The sequence below is a fragment of the Pipistrellus kuhlii genome, unplaced genomic scaffold (assembly GCF_014108245.1).
Source record: "Pipistrellus kuhlii isolate mPipKuh1 unplaced genomic scaffold, mPipKuh1.p scaffold_m20_p_8, whole genome shotgun sequence".
Lineage (NCBI taxonomy): Eukaryota > Metazoa > Chordata > Mammalia > Chiroptera > Vespertilionidae > Pipistrellus > Pipistrellus kuhlii.
Genome location: NW_023425584.1, coordinates 57,316,930 through 57,341,727, shown reverse-complemented (window position 1 = coordinate 57,341,727; position 24,798 = coordinate 57,316,930). Strand labels below are relative to the sequence as shown.

Here is a 24,798-nt window from a genome sequence, read left to right as displayed (position 1 = left end):
TTGTTAATTCTATATGTCACTACCCAGTTTGCCTTATAGTGAAGATTTGAGTATCTCAGGGTACTGTACAGATGCTGTTTCTGCAGAATAGTGATTAAATCTTCTGTTTGTTACAGGGCACCTCAGAAAGATTAACAATGCATTTGGTGGAAGAGCATTCGGTGGTGGATCCAACGTTCATAGAAGACTTCCTATTGACCTACAGGACTTTTCTTTCTAGCCCAATGGAAGTGGGCAAAAAGTTATTGGAGTGGTTTAATGACCCGAGCCTCAGGGATAAGGTTGGAAAATATATTCTAGTTTGACTTTTAAGTATGAAATATTCATATATAAACTTCAGTATATTTGTCATGCCAATTACGTTCAAATTATTTTAATGGAATAAGAGAGTGTACTTTTTATGCAAAAAGTGATACAAATGTTAGTTCTTGTTAGAGGTTGCTAGGTTCAGTCCTAGAAATTATCTTATGTTTTATGCAAATGTTAGTAAATTATTGACAAATGTTTAAGTTTTAGTTCTTTTAGCACCACCCCCAAACATCTGGGCTCCGTAGGAATCTCTATCATCCGAGTAGAGGGTCAGTGTACACCAGATAAAAGTTACAGTTTTTAAAATGGCACCATAGCAGCATTGCATGACAACCATTGCTGGCTGGTGGGTCTCAGTAATATAGTTCTAAACAGCCCTTCTTCAGCATCTCTTTGTGAGCCGTGTCAAGGGTAGGTTGGATGGTAAACTACATACTCCCATGAAGTTTGAAAGTTAATCATAGTCTGTACTTTCCATGTGCAGTCTGATTTACATGAGACAGACTTGGGAGAGGCAGGGTGGGGAAATCCAGAACAGGAGAAAAGCCGCAGCTCTAGTGCTGGTCCCGCTACTCACTAGCTGTAGGGGATCATCGGGACAGAACTGCGCTTCAGTTCATATTCTGAGAGCCACAGGCCTAGATCTCAGCCAGGCTCTTCAATTGTAAAAGCTTGATTTGAGTAGTATTGCCTCTGTCATTTACCTTATATGCCGTCTCACCCTCCTGACACTCATTTATTTACTTGTAAAATGAATAATCAATGTCCATTTGGGACTGTTGTGAAAATGAATAATAGAAAATAAAGTTCTTCATGTAGTACCTTGCTCAGAGCCAGCACATCCTAAAGATTGCTTGCTGTTGGTGGTAGTTTTCACTTTATGATTTATGAATCTCGTTTTTCTAATGTGTAATATGGCTAGTGGACTTTCAATTTGGCTTCTCTGCTACAAAACTATAATTGTATTAGAAAGTCAAGAATCGTATGTTTCCTACATTTGAAAAATTGGGCAGTAGTTATGGTAAATGACATAAAATTAATGTAAATATCAAGATTTGACTCATGAGTGATTAGGTTTATACTATAATTTATCACAATATATTAACAATAAAATTTTAAACTATGGTTAAAAATGAGCTATCTATCATCGTCTCTTTTTTTTACTGGTAGAATAGCTTGCTTAATTTTTTCATTTTAAGAGGTTAATATTTGAAAACAATTCTATAGAAAATTTATTTGATCTTTTATTCAAATTTAGAAATTAAACTCATATAAGAGAAAACAAGTGGTTTTACATTTAAAGTTTGCAATTTACTTCATTTAGTAAAATGTTAATGAGAATTTACTTTATGCCAAGCATTGTTATAAGTATTAAGGATGCCCTTAGAACATAGCATAAAGTTGTACTCATGGAAAAATCTAGTGTCAATATTCAGAGTATAAATTTTAGAAGGTCTTTTCCTTATTAATAAAATCATTGCTGAGGCTTTTTATACTTAGTTTATTGTCTTATTTGTTATTCCTAGGTTGTTTAAATGTTTAATTTGAAATCACTTTTAATTGCAAATTTTTAGTGCTGAATTTTTAGAAAACCTATTGAAAACAATTAATTTTTCAGGTTACACGGGTAGTATTATTGTGGGTAAATAATCACTTCAATGACTTTGAAGGAGATCCTGCAATGACTCGATTTCTAGAAGAATTTGAAAATAATCTGGAAAGAGAGGTAATAGTTGTGATTATTTTTTAAACCACTGGTTTTAAGTTCATTTTACTCAGCCTGTCTTTGAAACCACTCTTTCTGAACTCTTACAGAAAATGGGTGGACATCTAAGGCTGTTAAATATTGCATGTGCAGCCAAAGCAAAAAGGAGATTGATGACATTAACCAAACCGTCCCGAGAAGCTCCTTTGCCTTTTATCTTACTTGGAGGCTCAGAGAAGGGATTTGGGATCTTTGTGGACAGTGTCGATTCAGGCAGCAAAGCAACTGAAGCTGGCTTGAAACGAGGGGATCAGGTACGATATTCCTAAATCCAGATTTCAAGGGTGAATATTGGTGTCTTTTTTTCCTTCGGTTTATTGGGATGTTGATAATTAATTTTATAATTTTATGTTTAGATACTAGAAGTAAATGGCCAAAACTTTGAAAATATTCAGCTGTCAAAAGCCATGGAAATTCTTAGAAATAACACACATTTATCTATCACTGTGAAAACCAATTTATTTGGTAAGTATTTTTGCACACTTTTATTTTTCTCCTTTTGATCTTTATAAACTTAATCATAAAATTAAGTTTATATGTTATATTTTAAACATTAGGCTTGATTCCCTGATAGGGGGCATGCAGGAGGCAAGCAATCAATTTTGCTCCCACACATAGATATTTCTCTCTCTTTCCCTCTCCCTTCCTCTCTCTCTAAAAATTAATTTTAAAAATCTTAAAAAAAAAAAAAAAAAAAAAAGCTGCTTTATTTTAACTTATCCTGAGTGGAAATGATAGAGAAACATTATAAAGCAGATTCCTGTTGTTATTCATTCATTGGAGAAATGTTTTCCTATAAGATTACAGTTTTGATAGCTGAAGTCTATACTAATCTATTTCCAAGTTCTACAGTTGCCTTCGAATTGCTCCAATTTCTTATAATGGGTGTTCTGTGGTGTTTATTTCCATTTTAGTATTTAAAGAACTTCTGACAAGATTGTCAGAAGAGAAAAGAAATGGTGCCCCTCACCTTCCTAAAATTGGAGACATCAAAAAGGCCAGTCGCTACTCCATTCCAGATCTAGCTGTAGATGTGGAACAGGTGATAGGACTTGAAAAGGTAAATAAGAAAAGTAAAGCCAATACTGTTGGAGGAAGGAACAAGCTAAAGAAGATACTCGACAAGACTCGGATCAGTATCTTGCCACAGAAACCATATAAGTAAGTGTCTGTGTAAATTTTGTGTCCATTATTTTTTGTTATAATAATGTGCAATGATAATGATGAAATTAATATTTGCACGAATCTAAAAAAGGCTTTATTTAAGCTTTGACACTTTTGAGCTATCTTAGAAGAAATCTTGAACAATCAAGTTTGTTTTAATAATGTTTTTGCCATTTACTTGCCCATCCCAATCTTCATTATAGAGAGCTCTAGCACTTTCTCATTTGAACTATTTTTTTTATTTCTCATTTAGTCTTTAAAAATATAATGTTGCATTTGCTCCCATATCCTCTATAATTGGGAAATGGGTGTGTTTTGTTTTTTTTTTTTGCTACCATTTCTTTGTTTCTGAGTGTCTTCTCTACCATCAGCATCTGCTCTTTGCCACCAAATCTTTGCTTCTTCCCATTGCTACTATTCATCCTTGGCATTCTCTTCTTTCCTTTCTTTTCTGTTTGCAGTTACCTAACCATTGCCAGTATATCACCAACCAAACACAGAACCCTTTTCTTCTTCCCAATGTTCTCTACAGTCAGAATGTCAGGTATATCTTGAATTTCTCAAATTTCTTCTTGGCTGTTCATTCATGCCAGGAGCTCAGACTAGACAAAGTTGTTGTTGTCACTTTTTTTTTTTTTTTTTTTTTTTTTTTTTTTTTTTTTTTAGCTTTGCTTGTTTGCTTGGTTATATCTTCACTTTAGCTTCTTCTCAGTCTAAGGATGTTTTATATAACTGTTACCATCAGTCAAAAAGTTTTTAATGTTAAATAACATTGGTGCACCAAATTTATTTATTATATATTCCTCAAACTACAGTGGTGTAAGAGATAACTTAAAAACATGTTCTTTTCTTTCACTTATAATTAAAGGAGCAGTAGTTACAGAGATTTAGGACTATATCAAGCATTTCTATTTTTAAATTCCATTTCAGTTTAAAAATTTTATCCACAGATTAAAGATATGGTCTAGAATATATTTTTGATGGGTTGAGTGTCAAGCTTGTATTGTCCCCATTGAATTATGATGATTGATGTTTTTGTATCAGCTACAAAAGAGTTCTGTAATAGAGTCTTAAGGATAAGCAATGAGTAAGATGGTTTTATATATAGACTTGAGAGCGTATCTATATTGAGTAAGTTTCCAAGTGGCCATGGATTAGGTCTGCGTAACAGAAAACAGAAGTTGATTTTGAAAGTGACCCTTCTTGATTAAGCACATAAAGGCATGCATATAAAAACTAAAAGTATTAATGTTCTGTGAAACATTCTAACCTTCACATTGTTAGTAGAATTATTGGCAGCACAGTAATAATAAAAGGCCTCAGAGTAATCTTTGACCATGAGTTAAATATGAACCTGAAGAAAAAAAAATCAAAAGTCAGCATGACCCTGGCAAGTATTAATAGAAATGTGACATGTAAAAACTGGGATGCAATCCATTCACAGTATAGGATGTTAACAAGGTACACAGTATGAAAATACTATGTATAATTTTGTTCTCTGTGAACTTAGAAAGGTACTCAAAAGCTAGAGAAGGGGAAAGAAAGACAATAATGAGAGGTATTGAATTTAGGAACACTGAGGAAGCATCTTGGTTTGCAGTTTTTTAAAAAGTATGAATCATTTATGTATTTTATTACGTAAAAATTATTTGCTATAATTTATATTGCAATGCAGTAGAAAGAAATAATCATATTTTTAAAAAAAAGACTCAGTAAAATGTAGGATCTGATAGTCTTGATTTAATACAGGTTACTACTAAAACTTCTCTCTCCTAGAAATCAGCGTGTGTTTGCAAAGATTTTTTTTTTTTTATAAAGGCACTAAACTAATCAATTTGAGAAATCTAGATATGCCATTTTGTTTTGTTCCCCCCCCAAAAAAAAAAATTATGAATATTATGGAAACTAAGATGCTGAATGATGTGGACTGCCAAGGATAGGCATGGGAGAAATGTAAATAGAGGGGAAAGGAAGGAATGAGGCAAGGGGATTGTAGGATTCAGAACTCTTTGTCAGGAAAGTAGAGAGATACTGATGAACCAGAGAAAAGAGGGAGTAAGTCAATACTCTAGTCTAAAGTCAACTAAGGCCAAAAACCAATATCAGTAACAGTGACAGAGTTGGAATGGTTCAACAATAAGATGTGTTCAAAGACATTTCCGAATTGTCCTGAATATAGTTTCAGTCCTGGAGCATCCCCATGTCTGTGGATAATAAAGATACAGGCAAGAGGAGAGAGTTAGATCATATTAGGTGTTAAAATGCTGAAGAAAACATTTCTCAAGAGGGCATCTCTTCTGGGTGTGCCTGGAGTATACTAATACTTACAGCCGTTTGTGCCAGGGGTGGCCCAGTCAGCTATATCTTTGGCCTACCCCATAGTAGTTATCTCAGCTCATGTATTACATCTAATATTTTTTGGCAGTAAAAATTGGCTTGTGTGGTTGAATATTAAAACTTGACTAACAATGTAAAAGTTCAAATGTTTCACAGAACATTAACACTTTTAGTCTTTATATGCATGCCTCTATGTGCTTAATAAATAGAACTTTTGACATGGATTTGCCTATAAATTTGAAAGAACTTACACTAAAATTATCTTTAATTTTTTTTCAACAGAAAGCTCTTGCCCTTGCTTATTTACCTTTATAATGTCTATTTTACCAAGGGAGAGAGAGGGAGGGAGGGAGGAGAGAAAGGAGGGAGGGAGAAGAGAGAGAGAGAAGAAGAGAGAGAGAGAGAGAGAGAGAGAGAGAGAGAGAGAGAGAGGAGATATTAAGAGAGAGAGGAGGGAGGAGAGCGAGAGAGGTAGCGGAGTAGCGGCTAGGGTATTGAGTAGAGGATCGTATCTCGATCCATATAGAGCTAGCGTCGTAGCTCGTAGATTTGGGCATCGTTCTTTTTCTTTGACCGTTCTCCTTTTATTGTACTTATATTCCACCTCTCATTTCTGAACCCCTCCTTATTCTAAATGCCTTAATTTTATTTATGACATTCCAACCTTAGTATAATTTTATTTTTTCTTCTTTCAAGGCATTTATAGAAACTGCATAGAGCTCTAACCATTTGCTTGGGATCTAGTTGTTTTTTGTGTGTGCATGCATATTGTTGTATTTTGATGTTTTAAAAACAGTTGTCTCTTCAGATCTAGAAATAATCTTTATTATTAAATCATGTTTCAAGTCTTTTTTTGTAAAGTTGCCCATGGTAGCAGGTATTTTACAAATGCAAATGAATTTGAAGCTACCCATAAGCAGTATTTCTCTGGGAACTTAAATGTGTAACTAGAAAACTTGAGTAGAGAAAAGTGAGTCACTGGATTTTCATTGCCTCTTCTCTGATACCAAGAAATGTCACTCTGCATCACTGCTTTCTTATGCTCTGTGTGATTAAGAAATAATGTCTGTGTCAGGGTTCATTTACATTTGATGCCGTAGTGATCTCATTTCTCGGAAACACTGAAGAATTAAATTGGGACAGTTTGGATTTTCCCCCCCCTCTTTTTATTTCACTCAGTTTCTTTGGTTCTTAAAGATCAGATTTTAAAACAATTTATCATTTTGACGCGAGAGCCGTCAGCTGAGTGAGAACTAAGTGTGTTTTTTGTATGTTTTTTAATGTACTTTGTTTCCACCCTGACCCATGTGGCTCCTTGTGTGACTCAGTTGGTTGAGCATCATCCCTTGTACCAAAAGGTTGCCAGAGGTTCAGGTTCCATTCAAGGCATATATCTGGGTTGTGGGTTTGATCCCAGGTCAGAGTGCATGCGGGAGGCAGCCAATCGATGTTTTTCTCTCCCCCCCACCCTCTTCCTTCCTCTCCCTTGAAAACCAATAAAAAACACTTAAAATAATAATAATAAAAAAGTCTGTTTCCATCAGAAACCAGAGCTTATCTTTTCTTGAAGGTATTTCTGTACTGAGAAACTACTATTTGTTATGATTTGTCTTATTTAAAAGACAGGTTTCAGAGAAACACACGGTACACTTAAGAAACAGCAAAACAAATGGAGTTGGATACAGTCTTAAGCAGTACTTTTGCAATTTTCAACCAAATTCATCAATATTTTTACATCAACTGCATGTTCTATGAGATGTGATTTACTTATGACCTGTTATGTCTTGATGAGTTGAGCATTCTATCTGTTTGACGGCTTGTTTTTCTATTTTTCCTGTTTGTTCAGTGATATTGGGATTGGTCAGTCTCAAGACGACAGCATCGTGGGATTAAGGCAGACAAAGCATATCCCAACCGCACTGCCCGTCAGTGGCACCTTGTCATCCAGCAACCCTGACTTGCTGCAGTCACACCATCGCATTTTAGACTTCAGCACTACTCCTGGTGAGCACTACCCACGCTGCTTTTGTTTAATTGCAACAATCTCTTTTCTTCTAATGCATTGGTGGTAGCGCTGTAGGTATCTCTCTTGGTTTGCCACTGGCTTTGTCAGATGCTTAGTTGGGGTGCACCTTCGAACAATTGGAACCAGCTCTTTTTTATTCTTCAGACTAACTTGCTGTGGGCAAGTTAATCTCTCTGAAATTTGTTAATCTCTCTTTCCTAAAATGAAGGTGATACATACCATGCAGGCATTATTAGGTCATATGAAGTAAATAGAATACAAGGCCTATTTTATGTTAGCTTAATAATGAGCTTTTCAGTATATAATACAGATGAAATTTAGATTTAATTTTTTTTTTTTTAGTTTTTGCTATGAATTTTATCTGTAGATCATGTGTTTATAGGGGAAAATGTGTCCTTGCAGATTATCAGCATGTGGACTGGTTGCATGTTTGAAGAAGAGCTATAGTAAACGAGAGGGGAAATTTTAGCATTCTCTTTAATAAAGAGGGTTTTTTAAATTTTATTTTCAGATTACCTCACTTAATTGTATTATCATGTATTAAAATCCTTTCTATTTACATATGGCTTTTTCCCCCCCAGACTTGCCAGATCAGGTGTTAAGGGTCTTCAAAGCTGATCAGCAAAGCCGATACATCATGATCAGTAAGGACACCACGGCGAAGGAAGTGGTCATTCAGGCCATCAGGGAGTTCGCTGTGACTGCCACTCCTGATCAGTACTCGCTGTGTGAGGTCTCCGTCACACCTGAGGGAGTCATCAAGCAGAGAAGGCTTCCAGATCAGCTTTCCAAACTGGCTGATAGAATACAGCTGAGTGGAAGGTATTCAATGTCTATCTTTTTGGGTTTACCCACCCCTTTAAACCCACGTCAAAGTCTAAGAGATGTATACTTTCAAAGGATTTTTAAAATGAGTAAGTGCCTCCCAGTCGTCTCTGTGTTGACCTATGAACCAAGGCAGTCACAGTTCAATTCTGGTCAGGGGACATGCAGGATGCAGCCAGTCAATGATTCTCTTTCTTCATTGATGTTTCTCTTCCTCTTTCCTCTCCCTTCCTCTCTCTGAAATCAATTTAAAAAAAATTTTTTCTCCCCCAAAAAACCTTTTTTTTTTAAAAAAAAAAAAGGGGGGGGAGGGGTGAATATCCCTTAAGATTAAGAAGTTTTCCCCCTTCCCCGGGAATTGCTTTATCAAAGTAAATGCACACAGTAGAATTTGACCCTCACAGGGATCTCTCTGAAGGACTTGTTCAAAGCAAGGGCACTGTGGCCTGCATGTTGTTGGCTGTACACCAGTGTGCAAGCAATAACTTCTCATGCTCGTTTTGTAGGGCCCTGGGCTGGCAGAATGGTAAAGAAAGCCTGATGTAGAGTCACAGCTCTCACTTATTCTTGGAAATATGCGTTCACAAAAAAGCTTTCTCATAAGGAGGAGACATCTATGACAATGTAATTGGCTTATGCTGTGTATTGTATGTTATACTGTGAAAAAACACTCCTTAACTCTGGCACCAAACTTTAGTTGCTGCAAGCTTGGTCCGCTGCTGAATAAGTGCTTATGTAACACATGCAATTGGCAAGAAAACATTGTACATGATTTTGTCAGTCCTTTGAATGATATTTCTTTCCATTGAAAGATTAATATAATTTGTATTCTCAAAGCATAGATTAGTAAAAAATTGAAAAAGTAGTTAAGTTTTGACTCTTACTTAATGACTAGATTCTGCCCTGACTGAAAATCATGTGGTTCTAAAGATCACATTTTTTTCCATGTTACTCACCATATGGAGTGTTTCATTGTACCTTGATTTTTTCACGCATCTAAACACTGATAAGATTCATTCAAAACTCATTTTCTTGCTAAAACCTATAACCTTCTGCTCTTCAGCACTTTTCATTGCCAACCCTGCCACTAGCAGGTAGTTTCTTTTATTTGGACGTCAGTTTTTTCTCACTACAATTTCAATGTACGTGGATATATCTATAACCATAATGGAGTGCTACAAATGCCCATTGAGGTGAAGATTCATGATTCACATTCATTATTCAGGAAAGTTAGAGATGGAGAGATGTCATGTTAGAGATGGCTTCATCAGGAGCCAAAACCAGCATGTCAGCGGCCCAGGGTCTGTGCTCTTTGCCACGTTTGCTTGGCAAAATATACAAAACACCAGTTTGGCAGAATTCCCTCTATACTCATCCTGTTGCTTCTTTTATGAAATTTGACTTAGGGAAAGCATCTATTAAAAAAAAAAAAATCAAACATCTGGATTCTATTTTCAACAAGTTGCTTACAACTTGCAAAAGGAGCACTATCTCTGAATTCCTGTCTCTGCAACCAGTATTAATTAGTTATTAATCTTTGGTCGCCTCTGTTTCCTCATATGAAAAATAGGAGTAATGTCTACCCTACTTACTGGTAGGGTTTTTGTGAAAATCCAATATTTAACAGTTAAAATCTTGTTTTAGTTTTGTTCTATTTGTTGGATCAAAGAGGGGGGAAATAGCTTATAGGTGTTTTTTTTTTTGGCATTTGAATAACTAAACTGGGATTGATTCATTATGAACCTATCAATAGCCACAGATTCTCTCTGGGAAAGTAGAACCATGACCTGTGTCTGATCTTCCTGCTTCTTCCTTAGAGCCTATTTCTTTATTTAAACTGAAAATTTTAGTTTAATTATTTTCTGTCATTTTTAACAAACAAAAAAAAAGTAAAATAATATAGAAATCAAGGAAGGACAAGAGTAAAAGGAATTACAGCGGGTGCGCATGAAAGTCCATGTGTTTTGTTAATTTTCATCAATGACTTCTGAATAGGTGGTTCTACGATCTGGTGACTGAGGCAGCAACTACATTCTTTTTTCTTTTTTCTTTTTTATCCTCACCAAGGATATGTTTTTATTGATATTTCAGAGAGAGAGAGAGAGAGAGAGAGAGAGAGAGAGAGAGAGAGAAACATTGATGTGAGAGAAACCTCAATTGGTTGCCTGCTGTGTGCGCCCAGGCTGCTAACGAACCCACAACCTTTTGGTGTACAGGAAGACACTCCAACCAACTAAGCCATCTGCCAGGGCACCAGCTACATTCTTATAGTCAAATAATTCTTCCATCATTCAATTCGGTGTTCTTTCAAATGTTCTATAAAAAATAGCAATGTTCTTTTAAGGAATGTCCTGAGACTGTTGCTTAGGCTTTGAATTCTATGTGGGGTTTTTTTTTATAGATATTACTTGAAAAACAACATGGAAACAGAAACCCTTTGTTCAGATGAAGATGCTCAGGAGTTGTTGAGAGAGAGTCAGATTTCCCTACTGCAGCTCAGTACTGTGGAAGTTGCCACACAACTCTCCATGCGAAATTTTGAACTCTTCCGCAACATTGAACCTACTGAATACATAGATGATTTATTTAAACTGAAATCAAAAACCAGCTGTGCCAACCTGAAGAAATTTGAAGAAGTCATTAACCAGGAAACATTTTGGGTAGCGTCTGAAATTCTGAGAGAGACAAACCAGCTGAAGAGGATGAAGATCATTAAGCATTTCATCAAGATAGCACTGCACTGTAGGGAATGCAAGAATTTTAACTCAATGTTTGCAATCATCAGGTAAGAGAACATATTTGTCTTAAGATTCAATTCACTTTGCAGGTTAGAAATATGTGTCAAACCAGGAACACTATAATTTGTCTAAGTGTAGTCATTTTTATTGAATTATACTGAACAGTTCTTTTTCTCGGAATCCAGATCCTGATCTTTAATTTTTAAAATGTTCTTTATGCTGATTTGGAGCTAGAATATTTATATCTACTTTTTTTTTTTTTTAAATCTCTGTAACCTTGGGAAAATTACTTGAACTTATCTGAACATCAGTTTATTTCTCTGTAAAATAACAATTTGCTAAAGAGTTATGGAGCAGATTAAATGATATACAGTAGCCCCCCTTATCCATGGCGAATATGTTCCAAGACCCCCAGTAGATGCTTGAAACCATAAAGCTAGTACTAAATAAACCCTACATATGTTTTTTCCTGTACCTACCTACCGATGATAAAGTTTAATTTATAAATTAGGCAAAGTAAGAGGTTTACAACAATAACTAATAATAGCAGAGAACAATTATAACAGTGCTAGAGGCCTGGTGCATGAATCGTGCAGACGTGGGGTCTGCCTGGCCTGCCCTGATGGGAGCTGTTTGGGCAAGGCTGGCGGGGGGCAGGGCCTGCCCCCAATCGGGGTTTCAGGGGCCACTACCCTCCTCTTCCCCCCCCCTCCCCCACACACACACCCGATCATGCCAGTTGGCCGGCCACAATGCACATCATAGTGACTCGTTGTTCTAGTCGTTCCAGTGGTTTTGGCGTTCCAGTCCCTTGGCTTTTATGTATATAGATGCTGTAATAACAATTATGTGAATAGCCATGAGGACATTAATAAGTGAAATAAGGGTTACCTAACACAAGCATTCGATGCTACAACAGTTGGTGTGATAACCCAGAGGGCTGCTAAGTGATCAACGGGCAAAGGGCATGTACAGCATGGCAGGCTGGACAAAGGGATGATTCACGTTCCAAAGAGACAGAGCCAGAATTCATCAGATATTATTTTGCTGCTCAGAACAGGGTGTAACTTAAAACGTATTTTCATTTCTGGGATTGTTTCATTGAGTATTTTTGTACTGTAGTTAGTCACAGGTAACTGAAACCATGGAAAGCAAAGCAGTGGGTAAGGGGTGGACTGCTGTCATGTGTGTGGAATTCCACCAGCCAGCACAATGAAGATGCCCAGGAAATGTGCATGGTTTTTCCCTTTTGATTGCTTAGGTTGATGCTGGAGGAAACCATAAACTGAAACAGTTTATATTGATGTTGATGGTGATTATTAGTCATTTTCTCTGTCTAGGAGTTTAACCATATTCTCATTATTAAGATGGCTTTTGTTTTACTTTATTACTGTTAAGATGTTTGGCCAGCCAAAACCGGTTTGGCTCAGTGGATAGAGCGTCGGCCTGTGGACCAAAAGGTCCTGGGTTCGATTCTGGTCAAGGGCACATACCTTGGTTGCAGACACATCCCCAGTGGGGGGTGTGCAAGAGGCAGCTGGTTCTCTCTCATCGACATTTCTAACTCTCTATCCCTCTCAATTCCTCTCTGTGTAAATCAATAAAATATATTTTTTTAAAAAAAGTTGTTTGGCCAAGCACTGCTCTATGTATAGAGATAGACAAGGAAACAAAATTCTGTCCTCATGGTACTTGCATTTTAGTGGTTTTGCTCATAGTAAACGGATCAGGAGGGTACAAAGGGAAGAAGAGCGAAACAAAATCCCAATGGTGAACCTGCTTCCATCTTCCATTCTCATCACCTGGAGTTAGTAATAGTTTCTTAGGAATTTTTCTGTAAATTGTTATGTATAATTAGGATACACACATAGGTGCTATACGCTAATCAACAATGCACTGTTTCACTTCACTTCATAAGGATGAGTCATTTAATTTTCTACCACTTTTCCTTTTTCCTTCTTAGTGGCCTAAACCTGGCACCAGTAGCAAGACTGCGAACCACCTGGGAAAAACTTCCCAATAAATATGAAAAGCTATTTCAGGATCTTCAAGACCTATTCGATCCTTCCAGAAACATGGCCAAATATCGCAATGTCCTCAATAGTCAAAACCTACAACCTCCCATAATCCCTCTATTCCCAGTTATCAAGAAGGATCTCACGTTTCTTCATGAAGGTAAATGCAAAGTAGAGAATTTCTTCCTTCACTTGCGGAAGCATAGAATAAACATCAGGGATTAAGAAGTATAAACCGGCGACTACAAAATAGTCAAGGGGATGTAAAGTACAGTCTAGGTAGTCAATGGTATTATACTATATGTCTATGGTGCCAAGTGGGCACTAAAGTTTCTTGGTAGGATCACTTTATAAATCTATAATCATCTAACCACTATGCTGTATACCTGAAACTATTAATAAAATAATATCGAATGTCATCTGTAATTGAAAAATAAAATTTAGGAAATAGAATTTTTAAAAAAAAGAGAATAAATGCCAGTGATTTCCTTTTTCTCCTTTGCAAATTGTAGGAAATGACTCAAAAGTCGATGGACTGGTTAATTTTGAGAAACTAAGGATGATTGCAAAAGAAATTCGTCATGTTGGCCGAATGGCTTCGGTTAACATGGACCCTGCCCTCATGTTCAGGACTCGGTGAGTGTGTCAACTTCAGCGTCACATGTGGGATTAGAGAAGGTTGAATTTAGCTAATAAATGAGGGAAATTTGAATTATTTATATTTGTAGCTTGGCGGAAATTCTCTTAGGTCATGCAAAGAATCTCCACTGAGCTCTGATGTGGAATAAATACCTTATTCTGTATCAACAGTATAAACAGTTTGTCCTTTAAACATTTTTCATCTAACAAGAGGCACAATTATTTGTTCCTTATTTTTCAGAACAATCACTTGTAGAGATAAATCTCATGATTGGTGGTATGAACTAAAATATGTAAATAACCCAAACAGCATCGTTTCAATATGTACACGGTGGATTTAGCCGTCAGCATAGTATAAAATGATTAATCCCATGAAAGAGAGAACAGGAGTCATTCTCCTTTTGAAACAAAAAAATTGAAATACATGTCTCTTTTGAGCCAAATAAATATTTCTGGTCAAGTTGTGTGTGTGAGGTGAATATGCAGTTTAATGTTTGTGGGCTTCTTACTGCTTATTCAGAAGTCTAGTCCTTTCTTTCTGAGCTTGTGATCTTTCTGTCTCTCCTTCGACACCCATGCTTCAATCTCCATGGCTCTCACTTACAGGAAGAAGAAATGGAGGAGTCTGGGGTAAGTGGTGGAGACTTGCATACCCACACCCAGTTCTTATTCTGCTCATGGCATTGTTTTCTTACCTGCTGTACTTCCTGATGCTTCGCATTTTTGCATTTTTTCTTAACCCTCTTGCTCTAGCAGCATTTCAGTTGGCAAACTGATTTCCAGTTTAATCTGTTGGGGCTTTTGCTTCTGAGGTCATGATCCATGAGAGCTGTGAAATGATTGATGATTGTTCCGGGGACTATAGGTCAGACATACTTGGAAGCTTTCAGAAAGAGTTTACATTAATATAATTTCTGTGTTTTGGTATAGGAAAAGCCTAAAGTGGGAAGGAGGGGAGGGGGATGTGAGATGGGAAAATTGTGCAATTTTAATTTCATTGCACAGATATTTGAGAAGTACATATATGTAACATAAACACTGTCCCTAGGTGTTAAAACTAAATTTTTTACAGCTCAACTAACTACTGTTTTCATTCTATAAGCCAACTCTTTTGAAAAATAATTCTTAACAATTCATGTACTAGTTTCTAAACATATGTTTACATTTGCATGACCATTTTATTAACAATTTGATCGTAGAAACTCGCTACATTTAATCCAAGGAATGAGAAAATAATTGGAAACATTTAGCTAATTAAAAAAAAAAAAAAAACATCCTTTTTAGGAGAAATAAATGTAATGTAAATCCCTATTATAGCTGTGTTCTTGCATGAGCTTTTACATATAATTATATTATTACTATATGCTGGCTTCTGTGAGAGGACTGCTTTGAATGAAAAGTAGAATTCCCTCATTGGCACAGAACAGGCACCAAACCATATATATATATATATGTATGTGTGCGGGATTCTTTTTTAACTTTAAAAATGTAATTCCTATTATTCTATATTCCTTTGTAACAGCTTACTTACCAGAATAAAGCATGTGACCTTTTGAACATAGAGTATTTTTCTAAGTCTTGGCACGTCTCAAAGAGATAAAGCAATCCCATGCTAGAGTGAGCTGCATATCTGCCTTTTCATCTTCCAGGTCTCTCAGCCAGGGTAGTACAAACGCAACGGTGCTAGACGTTGCTCAGACAGGTGGGCATAAAAAGCGGGTACGTCGTAGTTCCTTTCTCAATGCCAAAAAGCTTTACGAAGATGCCCAGATGGCTCGGAAAGTGAAGCAGTACCTGTCCAATTTGGAGCTAGAAATGGATGAGGAGAGTCTTCAGACGTTGTCTCTGCAGTGTGAGCCAGCAACCAACACATGTGAGTGTTCCCTTCAGGTGGCTGTGGGATCTAAGGGGGGTGCAGGCGTGTTCCCTGTGCCATTGCACAGGTGGTGACAGAGTAGGGCTTAGTGCACTGGGGTAAGTAGCACCCTGGACGCCTTACATGCTACTCTTGAGTAGCATACAGCACTGCCCTAGGCTAGGCCTCGTGTTCAACTGGGTTAGTGTGGGGAGGATGACACCGGAGACTTAGTTAGGGTGCCTGTTGTGTTGGTTTCATCCTAACACAGCCAGTGTGCAGGCAGGGGCCACGTGTGTGATGTGTCTACTGTTTGCATCCCTTACGTTCTCACATAGATCCCTCCAAAGTGAAGGACAACCTGTGAGGGGTGAGGGGTACACCAAGTCCCAGCAGGGCCCAACTAGGTATGCTGGCTGCCCTTTGTCCCCTCAGCCCAGACAGAACCGGGCATTACTACCACGGAAAGCAGTAATTCTGCTAATTCTGCTGCACAGCGAAGTACAACTCAGACTAATGTGAGGCGTTCCAGCTGTTAAAAACCTGGCCAGGCTAGAAACAGGGGACACTTTTCTCTTTATTTGCATCTGAATCTGTAAGACATAGGCATTTTCTATTTAGGACATGGCTGGGTCTTGTATGGGCAAGTTTGAAAGAATATAAATGTTCTGTAGAATATAAATGTTATATTTATATTGAGAAAACTCAAGTTCTTAGCTTTACCCCTAACATTACAGAAGCTCTGTGCAACATGATGAAGTGCTTGTCCTCTGAGGTCAGATGGGTCTGAGTTCATGTCCTGTCTGTTCCTTGGTCCAGCAAGGTCACTTTAGGCAAGTTACTTGAGCTCCCTAGTCCTTAGCTCCCTTATGTGTACATTACAGGAAGTATGCATATGTGATTGAGTTGGTTTTAATATTAACATATGATATATACAGCATTTAATTGCCTTAATAAATTGGTTTGCTTTCTATCTGCTACGGGATTATACACTTAGTATAACACTCAAGCAGTATCAGCTGCTATTAGTTGACATAACTCTACTCCTTAGAAGAAAGAATTTCATAGTAAAAAGATACATTTATTAAGTAAAAACTAAGCTCATATATGCCAAATGCTTTCAGACACCATTTTATAAAAATAATTTCTAACAATTTTCCTGTCATAGTTTCTATGATATACTTATGTTATTTCATATGCACACACATGATGTGTTAAACTATTCATATTTTTCTATTTTTATTTTTAATCTTGTTTTTAATGGTATAATCACCTTTGTGATAGCTAGTTTCTTAAGGTAAAATCACCTTTGCCCTGTCATGCCTTTAGTACTTCCTATAACTAGGGTTCTTCCCCTACCCTCTTCCTGTCCTTTGTGTAGGCAACAGGAAAAAAAGATACACGTTTTAGTATTCTACCTGCAGGAAATGCTCATGCAGTTCTAAAATTATCTTGTATGTAGCTGTTAACTTCTTAAATTTCTTGTTCTATTTTCAAACCAAACAATTATCAGTGCCTAAGAATCCTGGTGACAAGAAGCCTGTCAAAACCGAGACCTCCCCAGTGGCTCCGCGGGCAGGGTCACAGCAGAAAGCACAGCCGCAGCCCCAGCAGCCGCAGCCACCACATAAAGTCAACCAAGGACTGCAGGTCCCCGCCGTGTCCCTTTATCCTTCCCGAAAGAAAGTGCCCGTCAAGGACCTCCCACCCTTCGGTAGGTGATACACTCACGTCTCCTTGCGGTGCCTCTCACTGTCCTGTCTTTCAGATGAGGGGGAAATGCTTGTCTTGGATAACTTTGTCTAATACTCTTGAGTCTCCCCCTGGTTATTATCTCTTATATATAGCATTGGTGTTTAGTAAGTTAAACGTTGAGTCAGTGGAAGGTACTGATTTTACAGAGTATCGCCTTTAATCGTGCTCCTCACTCAGGAGGGTGACCTTTGCTCCTGGTATTTACTCAGCAAGCTCAAAAATATCTCCATACTGCCAAATTATTTTACGAATAAACATATGAATGAAAGAAAACAATGTTAATAAAAGGAATTTTTTTTCTCTCTCCAAAAAAAAGGATAGCACCCGGCCTGTATGGCTCAGCGCTTGAGTATCGACCCAGGACCAAAAGGTCACGGTTCAGTTCCTGGTCAGTGCACAAGCACGGATTGCAGGCTTGATACCCAGGGTGGGGCATGCAGGAGGCTGCTATTCATGAGTCTCTTGCATTATTTATATGCCTATCTCCCTCTCCCTTTAATAAAAATATACATTTTTTAAAAATCTTGCTTTCAAAGTGATTGTTGAAAAGATTGTGTTCAAATAATATCAAACACATACGTTAAAATGAAGGATTAGATCTTTGTTAAATTTCATTGCTTTTTAATGAATTCTGTTAAGAACATTAAAACTAGCATTTTACTGAGATAGTTTCAGTATGTAATGCTTTCCCAAATACCTTTTTGTTGTTCAAAGTAAGGTCATTGAAAATGCCTCATAATGTTTACTTCATAAAACATCTTAATGTGACTCTATTTCTAAATTTTTTTCCTTTAAATCATATAGTGGCATATATTACCCTTTTTCCCCACCAGCCCTCATTTTACTTGTTCACACTTGACACTAGATCACTCCCTTCTGACTGACTGTCAACCTTCCACTGTTGTCTTTTACCTACTTTCTGTGTCGGCTTCTCCATTCTCTTTCATCTATTTATTTGAGCAAATACTAACTGAATGAAATTCCTTAGAGCTCTTTTATTTGCTTTTCTTACTGCTTCCTTTTAGCTCTTGACTCTTGACTTGTCTCCCATCGTTCCACTTCACCTGAGCTTTAACACAACCAATAACATCAAAATACCTGATTCCAACTCCCACCTGACTTCTTCGTATTAAATATCATTTTTCTTATTGTCTAACATATTGTTGAATAAAGATGGTGCTTGCATTAAGATTTAGACCCAAAAAGAGTCCATCTCTAGACTGGCAGATGTCAATCAGAAACCAAACTATCTTATGCCTTCTATAAGTTTGCTATCTATATTGTGAAGAGTACAAAGACCAGTGAAATTGTGAATAGCTTGAATCTAAATGTAATATTAAATCTTAACACAAAAAAAGTTTTTTAGTTGTTAATGTTATTTCTTTTTAGTCTTGAAAATACATATTTGTTTGTTTTTTTTCTCTTAAAGGCATAAACTCTCCACAAGCTTTAAAGAAAATTCTTTCTTTGTCTGAAGAAGGAAGTCTGGAACGGCACAAGAAACAAGCAGAAGATACGATATCAAATGCATCTTCACAGCTTTCTTCTCCTCCCACTTCTCCACAAAGTTCTCCAAGGAAAGGTAGAGTAAATTACTTCTTATTTCCCTTTATAACAATCTATACATTTCAGCTCTAAGAGATTTCAGAGTTATATATTAGGTCATTTTTACATTGTAGAGTCATCTAAAATGATCTACCAACCAATGAGTTTTTTCTTCTCAGTTTATAAATTTGGAAGACTTTTTGGTATGTTTACTCTTATAGTAAGTAGTGTTAAACTTATACTAGTAACTACATAAAGCCTTCAAAAAATAAATTAAAAATTGTTATGGATTGTGATTGTGGAAATAATACTTTTTATACTAAAAGTTGTTCTAACTTAAATATGATTATATAACAATTATAGAGTAGAAAGCTTTAAAAACATAAGAAAAACTAATACCTTCCTGATTTATTTTTTCATTGTATTAACACGGGTCTTGATTACCTTCTTTGTTGCTACCTCTTTTTATTTTTAAAAAGATTAGCTTTTAGGCAGTCAATCTCTTCTTAAGTTGATGCTTTCTTATATTAGAATAATAGGTCTGCCACAAAACCCAGGTTACTTCTCTCTCCTTTTTCTCCCCCGCACCCCCTTCTCATAGGTATCAAAACTCATACTGAACAATGAGTTCTGGGTTGCAAAAGAGACTTTATTTTTAGCAACTATCTACCCTTTCATTGAATGGGTATAAACTAGTAGTATAGTAAATGGCTAAGAGAGTTTTCCCTAGAAGGAGACCAAGAAGATTAATAAATGGTGAGATTTCACTGAATTGACAAATACCTCTTCTGCTTTACTTTATAGATATTTCAGACATCTGTGCATTTTCTGTGGGCATCAGCCTCTGCTGTTCTTGTTAAATGGATCTACCTGAATTCTTTTCTCGTCCTGTTGTCAGGTGGCAGTGGCAATCAGCTGAGATCTTTTGGCTCCGGGCAGTTGGACTTAACCAGTTCCTCCTCTTCTCTTGGAAGTGAGAACAGTAACAAGAATAACAATGCACCACGGACCTATGGGATAGGTGGGGTTTATAGAACCAAAGACGGGCAGGAAAGAGGAATCATCTCAGTAAATGAAAGTGGGAGCATTCCTCTAAATGTCAAGCCCTCCATCTGAGGGATTATTTTTCTAGAGATTTAAAAAAATATATTTTATTTATCTTTTTAAGAAGACTGTTTAGGGGAGGTTTTATACCTTGTCTGTCAGCACTTTAGTGTGGTTTATAAAAAGACATTTCCTAGATGAACACATTAAATCTTATCAAGACCTGTGCAACCTTTAAAAAATAAATCAGGAATTAACAAGTTACTGAAAGGATGGGGAAGTACTATTTAGAGAATAAATGAGCAACATTGAGGTATCCTAGATTTAACCTTTTTATCAGGTAAGTGGCATTGAAAAATGGCATTGCATACATATAATCATGTAAAGTCAATATTAAGTAAAGTTAATATTAAGGATCTCATAAATAATATAAGATCCTTAGTGATGTTGTAAAAGAAAGGAGTACTGAGAAAGAAAATTTGAGTTTGTTTTTTATTAAAAATACCAAGATATTTTTTGTGACTTTCAAAATTATTTTTAGCAACAAAGGGAAGTTAAGGGTTCTTCAGGTCAAAAAACAGACATCTGTTTTAGACATTTCACAGTGATGGTCTAGGGAGAAAATGGAGATTTATACATTACATCTTCTAAAACTACTGGCTTTTATGCGATTTGTCCAATATATTGTTAATCTTAAAAAAAAAAAAAAAAAATGACAGAAACCCAAAGATTTTTTCCCCAGGTTTTATTGCTTTTTCTTATTTACCAGCTTAAAATTATAAATATTACCTGTTGAATTGTTCTATGCCATAAAGTTCTAAAATTTTGAAATAAGATTACTGACTTTGGAGTTTGCAAAAAAATATACTTTAAAATCTGATCATGGTTATTCTTCATGGTCTTTTATATTGACTAAGAATAGTTGACCAGCACCATGATTTCTGCTTTACTTCCTGGCTCGTATAGCAGTATTTTCTTTTTTCCTCTCTAAACTTTGGTAAGCAAGTCAAGCTTCATTTGAGTGTAAATTGACTTTGTCTTAGTCACCTGTTCTCCAAGTAAAATGCATTTTTCCCCACTCTAGTGGTGATAGCTTTGGCCTGCACTTGGGTATTTGCTTCTCTTTGGAAGACTTCAGATTTATGTTGTAAACCTATAGCGTCTAATTAATGTGGTTGTATTTCCCATGCAGGCTATACTCTGGCTCCCAGTGGTACTGTGGATAACTTTTCAGATTCTGGTCACAGTGAGATTTCTTCACGATCCAGTATTGTCAGCAATTCTTCCTTTGACTCGGTGCCCGTCTCGCTGCATGATGAGAGGCGCCAGAGGCATTCTGTCAGCATCGTGGAGACAAACCTAGGCGTGGGCAGGATGGAGAGGAGGACCCTGCTTGAGCCCGATCAATACAGCTTAGGGTAGACACCTTTTCTTGAGTGTTCTTTTACATCCTGTCTTTCATCGTTTCACAACGAGTCCTTTTTCTAGATGTGTATTTCCCTTTGTTTTGCATAATGCCTAAGAACTTTTCTTCCATCCCAGTGACTAATTTTCACAGTATCTAGATTAGTAAGTACCATGTTATTTTTGCTGTGCTTTTCAGAGTTAGCTTTATTCTTATTGGAACATAGTGGTTCTGTGCTGAAGGCAGAGGGTGACGTTCCGACGTATCTCAGTTCTTTTTGTATGAGCTTTCCTCTTGAAATAATCAGATTCTATTGGGCCTTTTAAGGAATGTGTTCCTTTATTATTATAAGCAAGCACTTGCTCTTTCCCGCTGTATTTACTAGATGGTGATGACCAGGGGAGAAAATTGGGCGTGGCAGAAAGGGCCCCATTGTAGTGCATAGCAATTCTGTGGTGCTTCCGTCTTTTCCCTGGGATGAAAGAAAGCCCCTTTCTAGGAAAAGGCATTTTGGTCTTATCATAGATGTGTCAATTAACAGTCTCGCTTTTGCTTTCTCGTGTCTTTTGACCACTCAGGTCCTACGCACCCATGTCTGAGAGCCGGGGCTTATATGCTGCAGCAACAGTAATATCTTCCCCTAGCACCGAGGAGCTCTCCCAAGACCAGGGGGACCGTGCTTCGCTCGATGCTGCCGACAGTGGCCGGGGGAGCTGGACCTCCTGCTCAAGTGGTTCCCATGACAACATCCAGACCATCCAGCACCAGAGAAGCTGGGAAACACTTCCATTCGGGCACCCTCACTTCGATTATTCGGGGGATCCTGCCAGTGTCTGGGCCTCAAGCAGCCACATGGACCAAATGATGTTTTCTGATCATAGCACAAAGTATAACCGGCAGAATCAGAGTAGAGAGAGTCTTGAACAAGCCCAATCCCGGGCGAGCTGGGCCTCTTCCACGGGCTACTGGGGAGAAGACTCAGAAGGGGACACCGGCACCATAAAGCGGAGGGGTGGCAAAGACGTCTCCATCGAAGCGGAGAGCAGCAGCCTGCCCCCTGTGACCACAGAGGAAACCAAGCCTGTCCCCATGCCTGCCCACATAGCCGTGACCCCAACTACTGCCAAGGGACTTATTGGTAAGCTTATTTGGGAGTTTGTCCGGTTTGGATCGTGGCTTTAATCTGACTTATTTCAAAAGTAAAATCGTGTTTGTTGTTCTTTTCCTTATTTTCCTCATTGCTGTATAGGGTTTGAAATGAATAGTGGTTAAGAGTGTGGGTCCTGTGGTCAGATATATATCTGTATTTTCTAGCACAGTCTACATTCAGTCCTTGGCTATCAAAATCTGTAGGTTATATTCTGGTCTCATATTGATCTTTTTATCTGAAAATTATCAAGAGTGGTGGCCATTCTCTGTAGAGGAAGAATTTTTATTTAATTAAAGCTTTTAAATATTTTGTTCCCTTAAATTGTAATTAAAATTTCATACTTCGCATATTTAAAAATCTTCTATTGATTTTGTTATGCAGACAAATGGTTTCTGTGCTAAACATTCACCCTGTGCTTTATGGAACCAAGGAAAGGGTGTTAAGAGATAACGTGATGAGGAAGAGCCTAAGAGTCAGGTGGATTGGGGTTGGAATCACTGTTTTGCTCCTTTTCTAGCTTTGTGGCATTGGGCGACGCACTGGACTCTGTCTGTTTCCTCATCTGTAGAATGAGTTTAGTAATTTCTACTAATACAGTTAGTGTGAGGATTAAAGGAATTCTCTGTGAAGCACTTAGAACAGCTCCCAGATAGTAATTGAAGTGTAAAAACACATTATAGAATATAGAATGAGAGCCTTGTCATTGCTTCTTAGTGGTTGTGCATTGGCCCATGCACCAGTAAGTAGGTTGCCAGTTCAATTCCTGGTCAGGGCACATGCCTGGGATTCGGGCTCCATCCCTGTGTAGAGGTGGTGTGCAGAGGCAGCCGATTGATGTTTCTCTGTCATTGATGTTTCTATCTCCCTCTCCTTCCCTCTCTCTGAAATCAATAAAAACATATGTTTTTTAAAAAAATAATATAAAGTGAGAAACTCTGGAGTGTAGTCATTATAGACATAATTTTTATTAGTTGGGAAATTGTAATTATTTATCATGTAAATAGTCATGAGTAGGTGTCGAACTTAATATGCTTTCCAGATACCTATTAATACCTATTCTTAGGTTGCAAATTTTAAAGTACTTTCTTTTAATAAACTAATACTCTGACTTGTTGATGCAAAGGAAAGAAGACTGTGTAGTTCCTAACAGTTGAGTCTAGAAAGTTCAAGAAAATAAAACTGCCTGGCTGGTGTTGCAGAGTGGCTGAGCATTGACCTATGGATTCCTAGTTAGAATACTTGGCCAGGGTGCTGGCTCGATCCCCATGAGTGCCATGCAAGAGGCAGCTGATTAATGATTCTCTCTCATCATTGATGCTTCTATCTCTCTCTCCCTTTTTGTTCCTCTTTGAAATCAATAACAATAAAAAAATAAATTTAAATGAAAAATAAAACTTTGATTTTACTTGCCTTTACAGATTTCTTGTTCTAGGTTATGGACAATAATACTAATAACAGAATTTTAAGAGGAATACATAACTTACACATAGTTTTAGCATTTTTTAAGTTTGCATCATTTTTGGTACCACTTTCCCAATTTTTTTTTTTTAAACAAAGAACTTTTTTTTTTAATTGATCATTAGCATTTCTAAGTCGAAGAAGCTGATCTGACAGTTGTCGAGAGCAGTGGCCCTGGTTCAGCAGGTAGATGGCGTATCTGCCCAGCGCCTCTGGGTTTTGCTTTGAGAAATGCTTCCAAGGACCCGTAGCTCCTGGCTGCCACAGCTGACCAACTATTATTTTCTTGAACTAGTGTAAAATAGGCATGATGGGACTCTGGCTAGAAAAGTATTTAAATTCACTGTCTTTCAAAGTGGGCCCAAGACCTGAAGTATGGGGAACTGATGCTCTGCCTGGTGAGGAAAGTGCCCAGCAGAGGGGGTTTGCCTGCCTGTCCCCGGGGCAGGGAGAGAGGAAGGAACCTGCTCCAGGCACGGTATGCCAACATGTTGCAGGCATAGTACTGATACCTATTATGTCCTCCCCTTGCTTCATCTCTACAGTAAACCAAGTGTTATGTGTTAATCTTATTATTCTTTTATAGTTTAGACAAGTTTTGAAGTAGTTCATTTAAAATTAAAGGATCTGAACCTGACTAGTAGCTTTTCTCGCCCATTATTTGGGCACACAGAGATAACCATTGTGAATATTTGGTTTATCAACATCCACTCCCTTGCCTCCCATGTCCCCCACCTCTATATCTAATATCACACAGAATAACATTTG

The 24,798-nt window shown here is 37.3% G+C and overlaps 1 protein-coding gene and 1 non-coding gene across 18 annotated transcripts in view; one reads left to right on the top strand and one right to left on the bottom strand.

Annotated features, from left to right (window-relative positions):
• The window catches only part of RAPGEF2 (Rap guanine nucleotide exchange factor 2), a 226,943-nt gene that overhangs the window by 197,979 nt on the left and 4,166 nt on the right, over positions 1-24,798 (top strand). For 7 of the 17 annotated variants that reach the window (XM_045576278.1, XM_036424411.2, XM_036424410.2 and 4 more), the window contains 17 exons: positions 117-281; positions 1,928-2,035; positions 2,125-2,328; positions 2,431-2,539; positions 2,989-3,235; positions 7,422-7,579; positions 8,183-8,423; positions 10,828-11,211; positions 13,128-13,339; positions 13,692-13,815; positions 14,425-14,448; positions 15,468-15,691; positions 17,187-17,387; positions 18,858-19,010; positions 19,872-19,994; positions 21,210-21,435; positions 22,001-22,560. In XM_045576278.1, the coding sequence (XP_045432234.1) occupies positions 117-281; positions 1,928-2,035; positions 2,125-2,328; positions 2,431-2,539; positions 2,989-3,235; positions 7,422-7,579; positions 8,183-8,423; positions 10,828-11,211; positions 13,128-13,339; positions 13,692-13,815; positions 14,425-14,448; positions 15,468-15,691; positions 17,187-17,387; positions 18,858-19,010; positions 19,872-19,994; positions 21,210-21,435; positions 22,001-22,560 (3,463 nt within the window). Of the gene's footprint in view, positions 1-116; positions 282-1,927; positions 2,036-2,124; positions 2,329-2,430; positions 2,540-2,988; positions 3,236-7,421; positions 7,580-8,182; positions 8,424-10,827; positions 11,212-13,127; positions 13,340-13,691; positions 13,816-14,424; positions 14,449-15,467; positions 15,692-17,186; positions 17,388-18,857; positions 19,011-19,871; positions 19,995-21,209; positions 21,436-22,000; positions 22,561-24,798 lie in introns of those variants that run through there. The other 10 variants (XM_036424416.2, XM_036424415.2, XM_036424422.2 and 7 more) reach the window with 7 other exon arrangements.
• On the bottom strand, positions 19,558-19,686 carry LOC118711973. Its single transcript, XR_004985913.1, has one exon. It is a non-coding gene; the product is annotated as a small nucleolar RNA SNORA40 (small nucleolar RNA).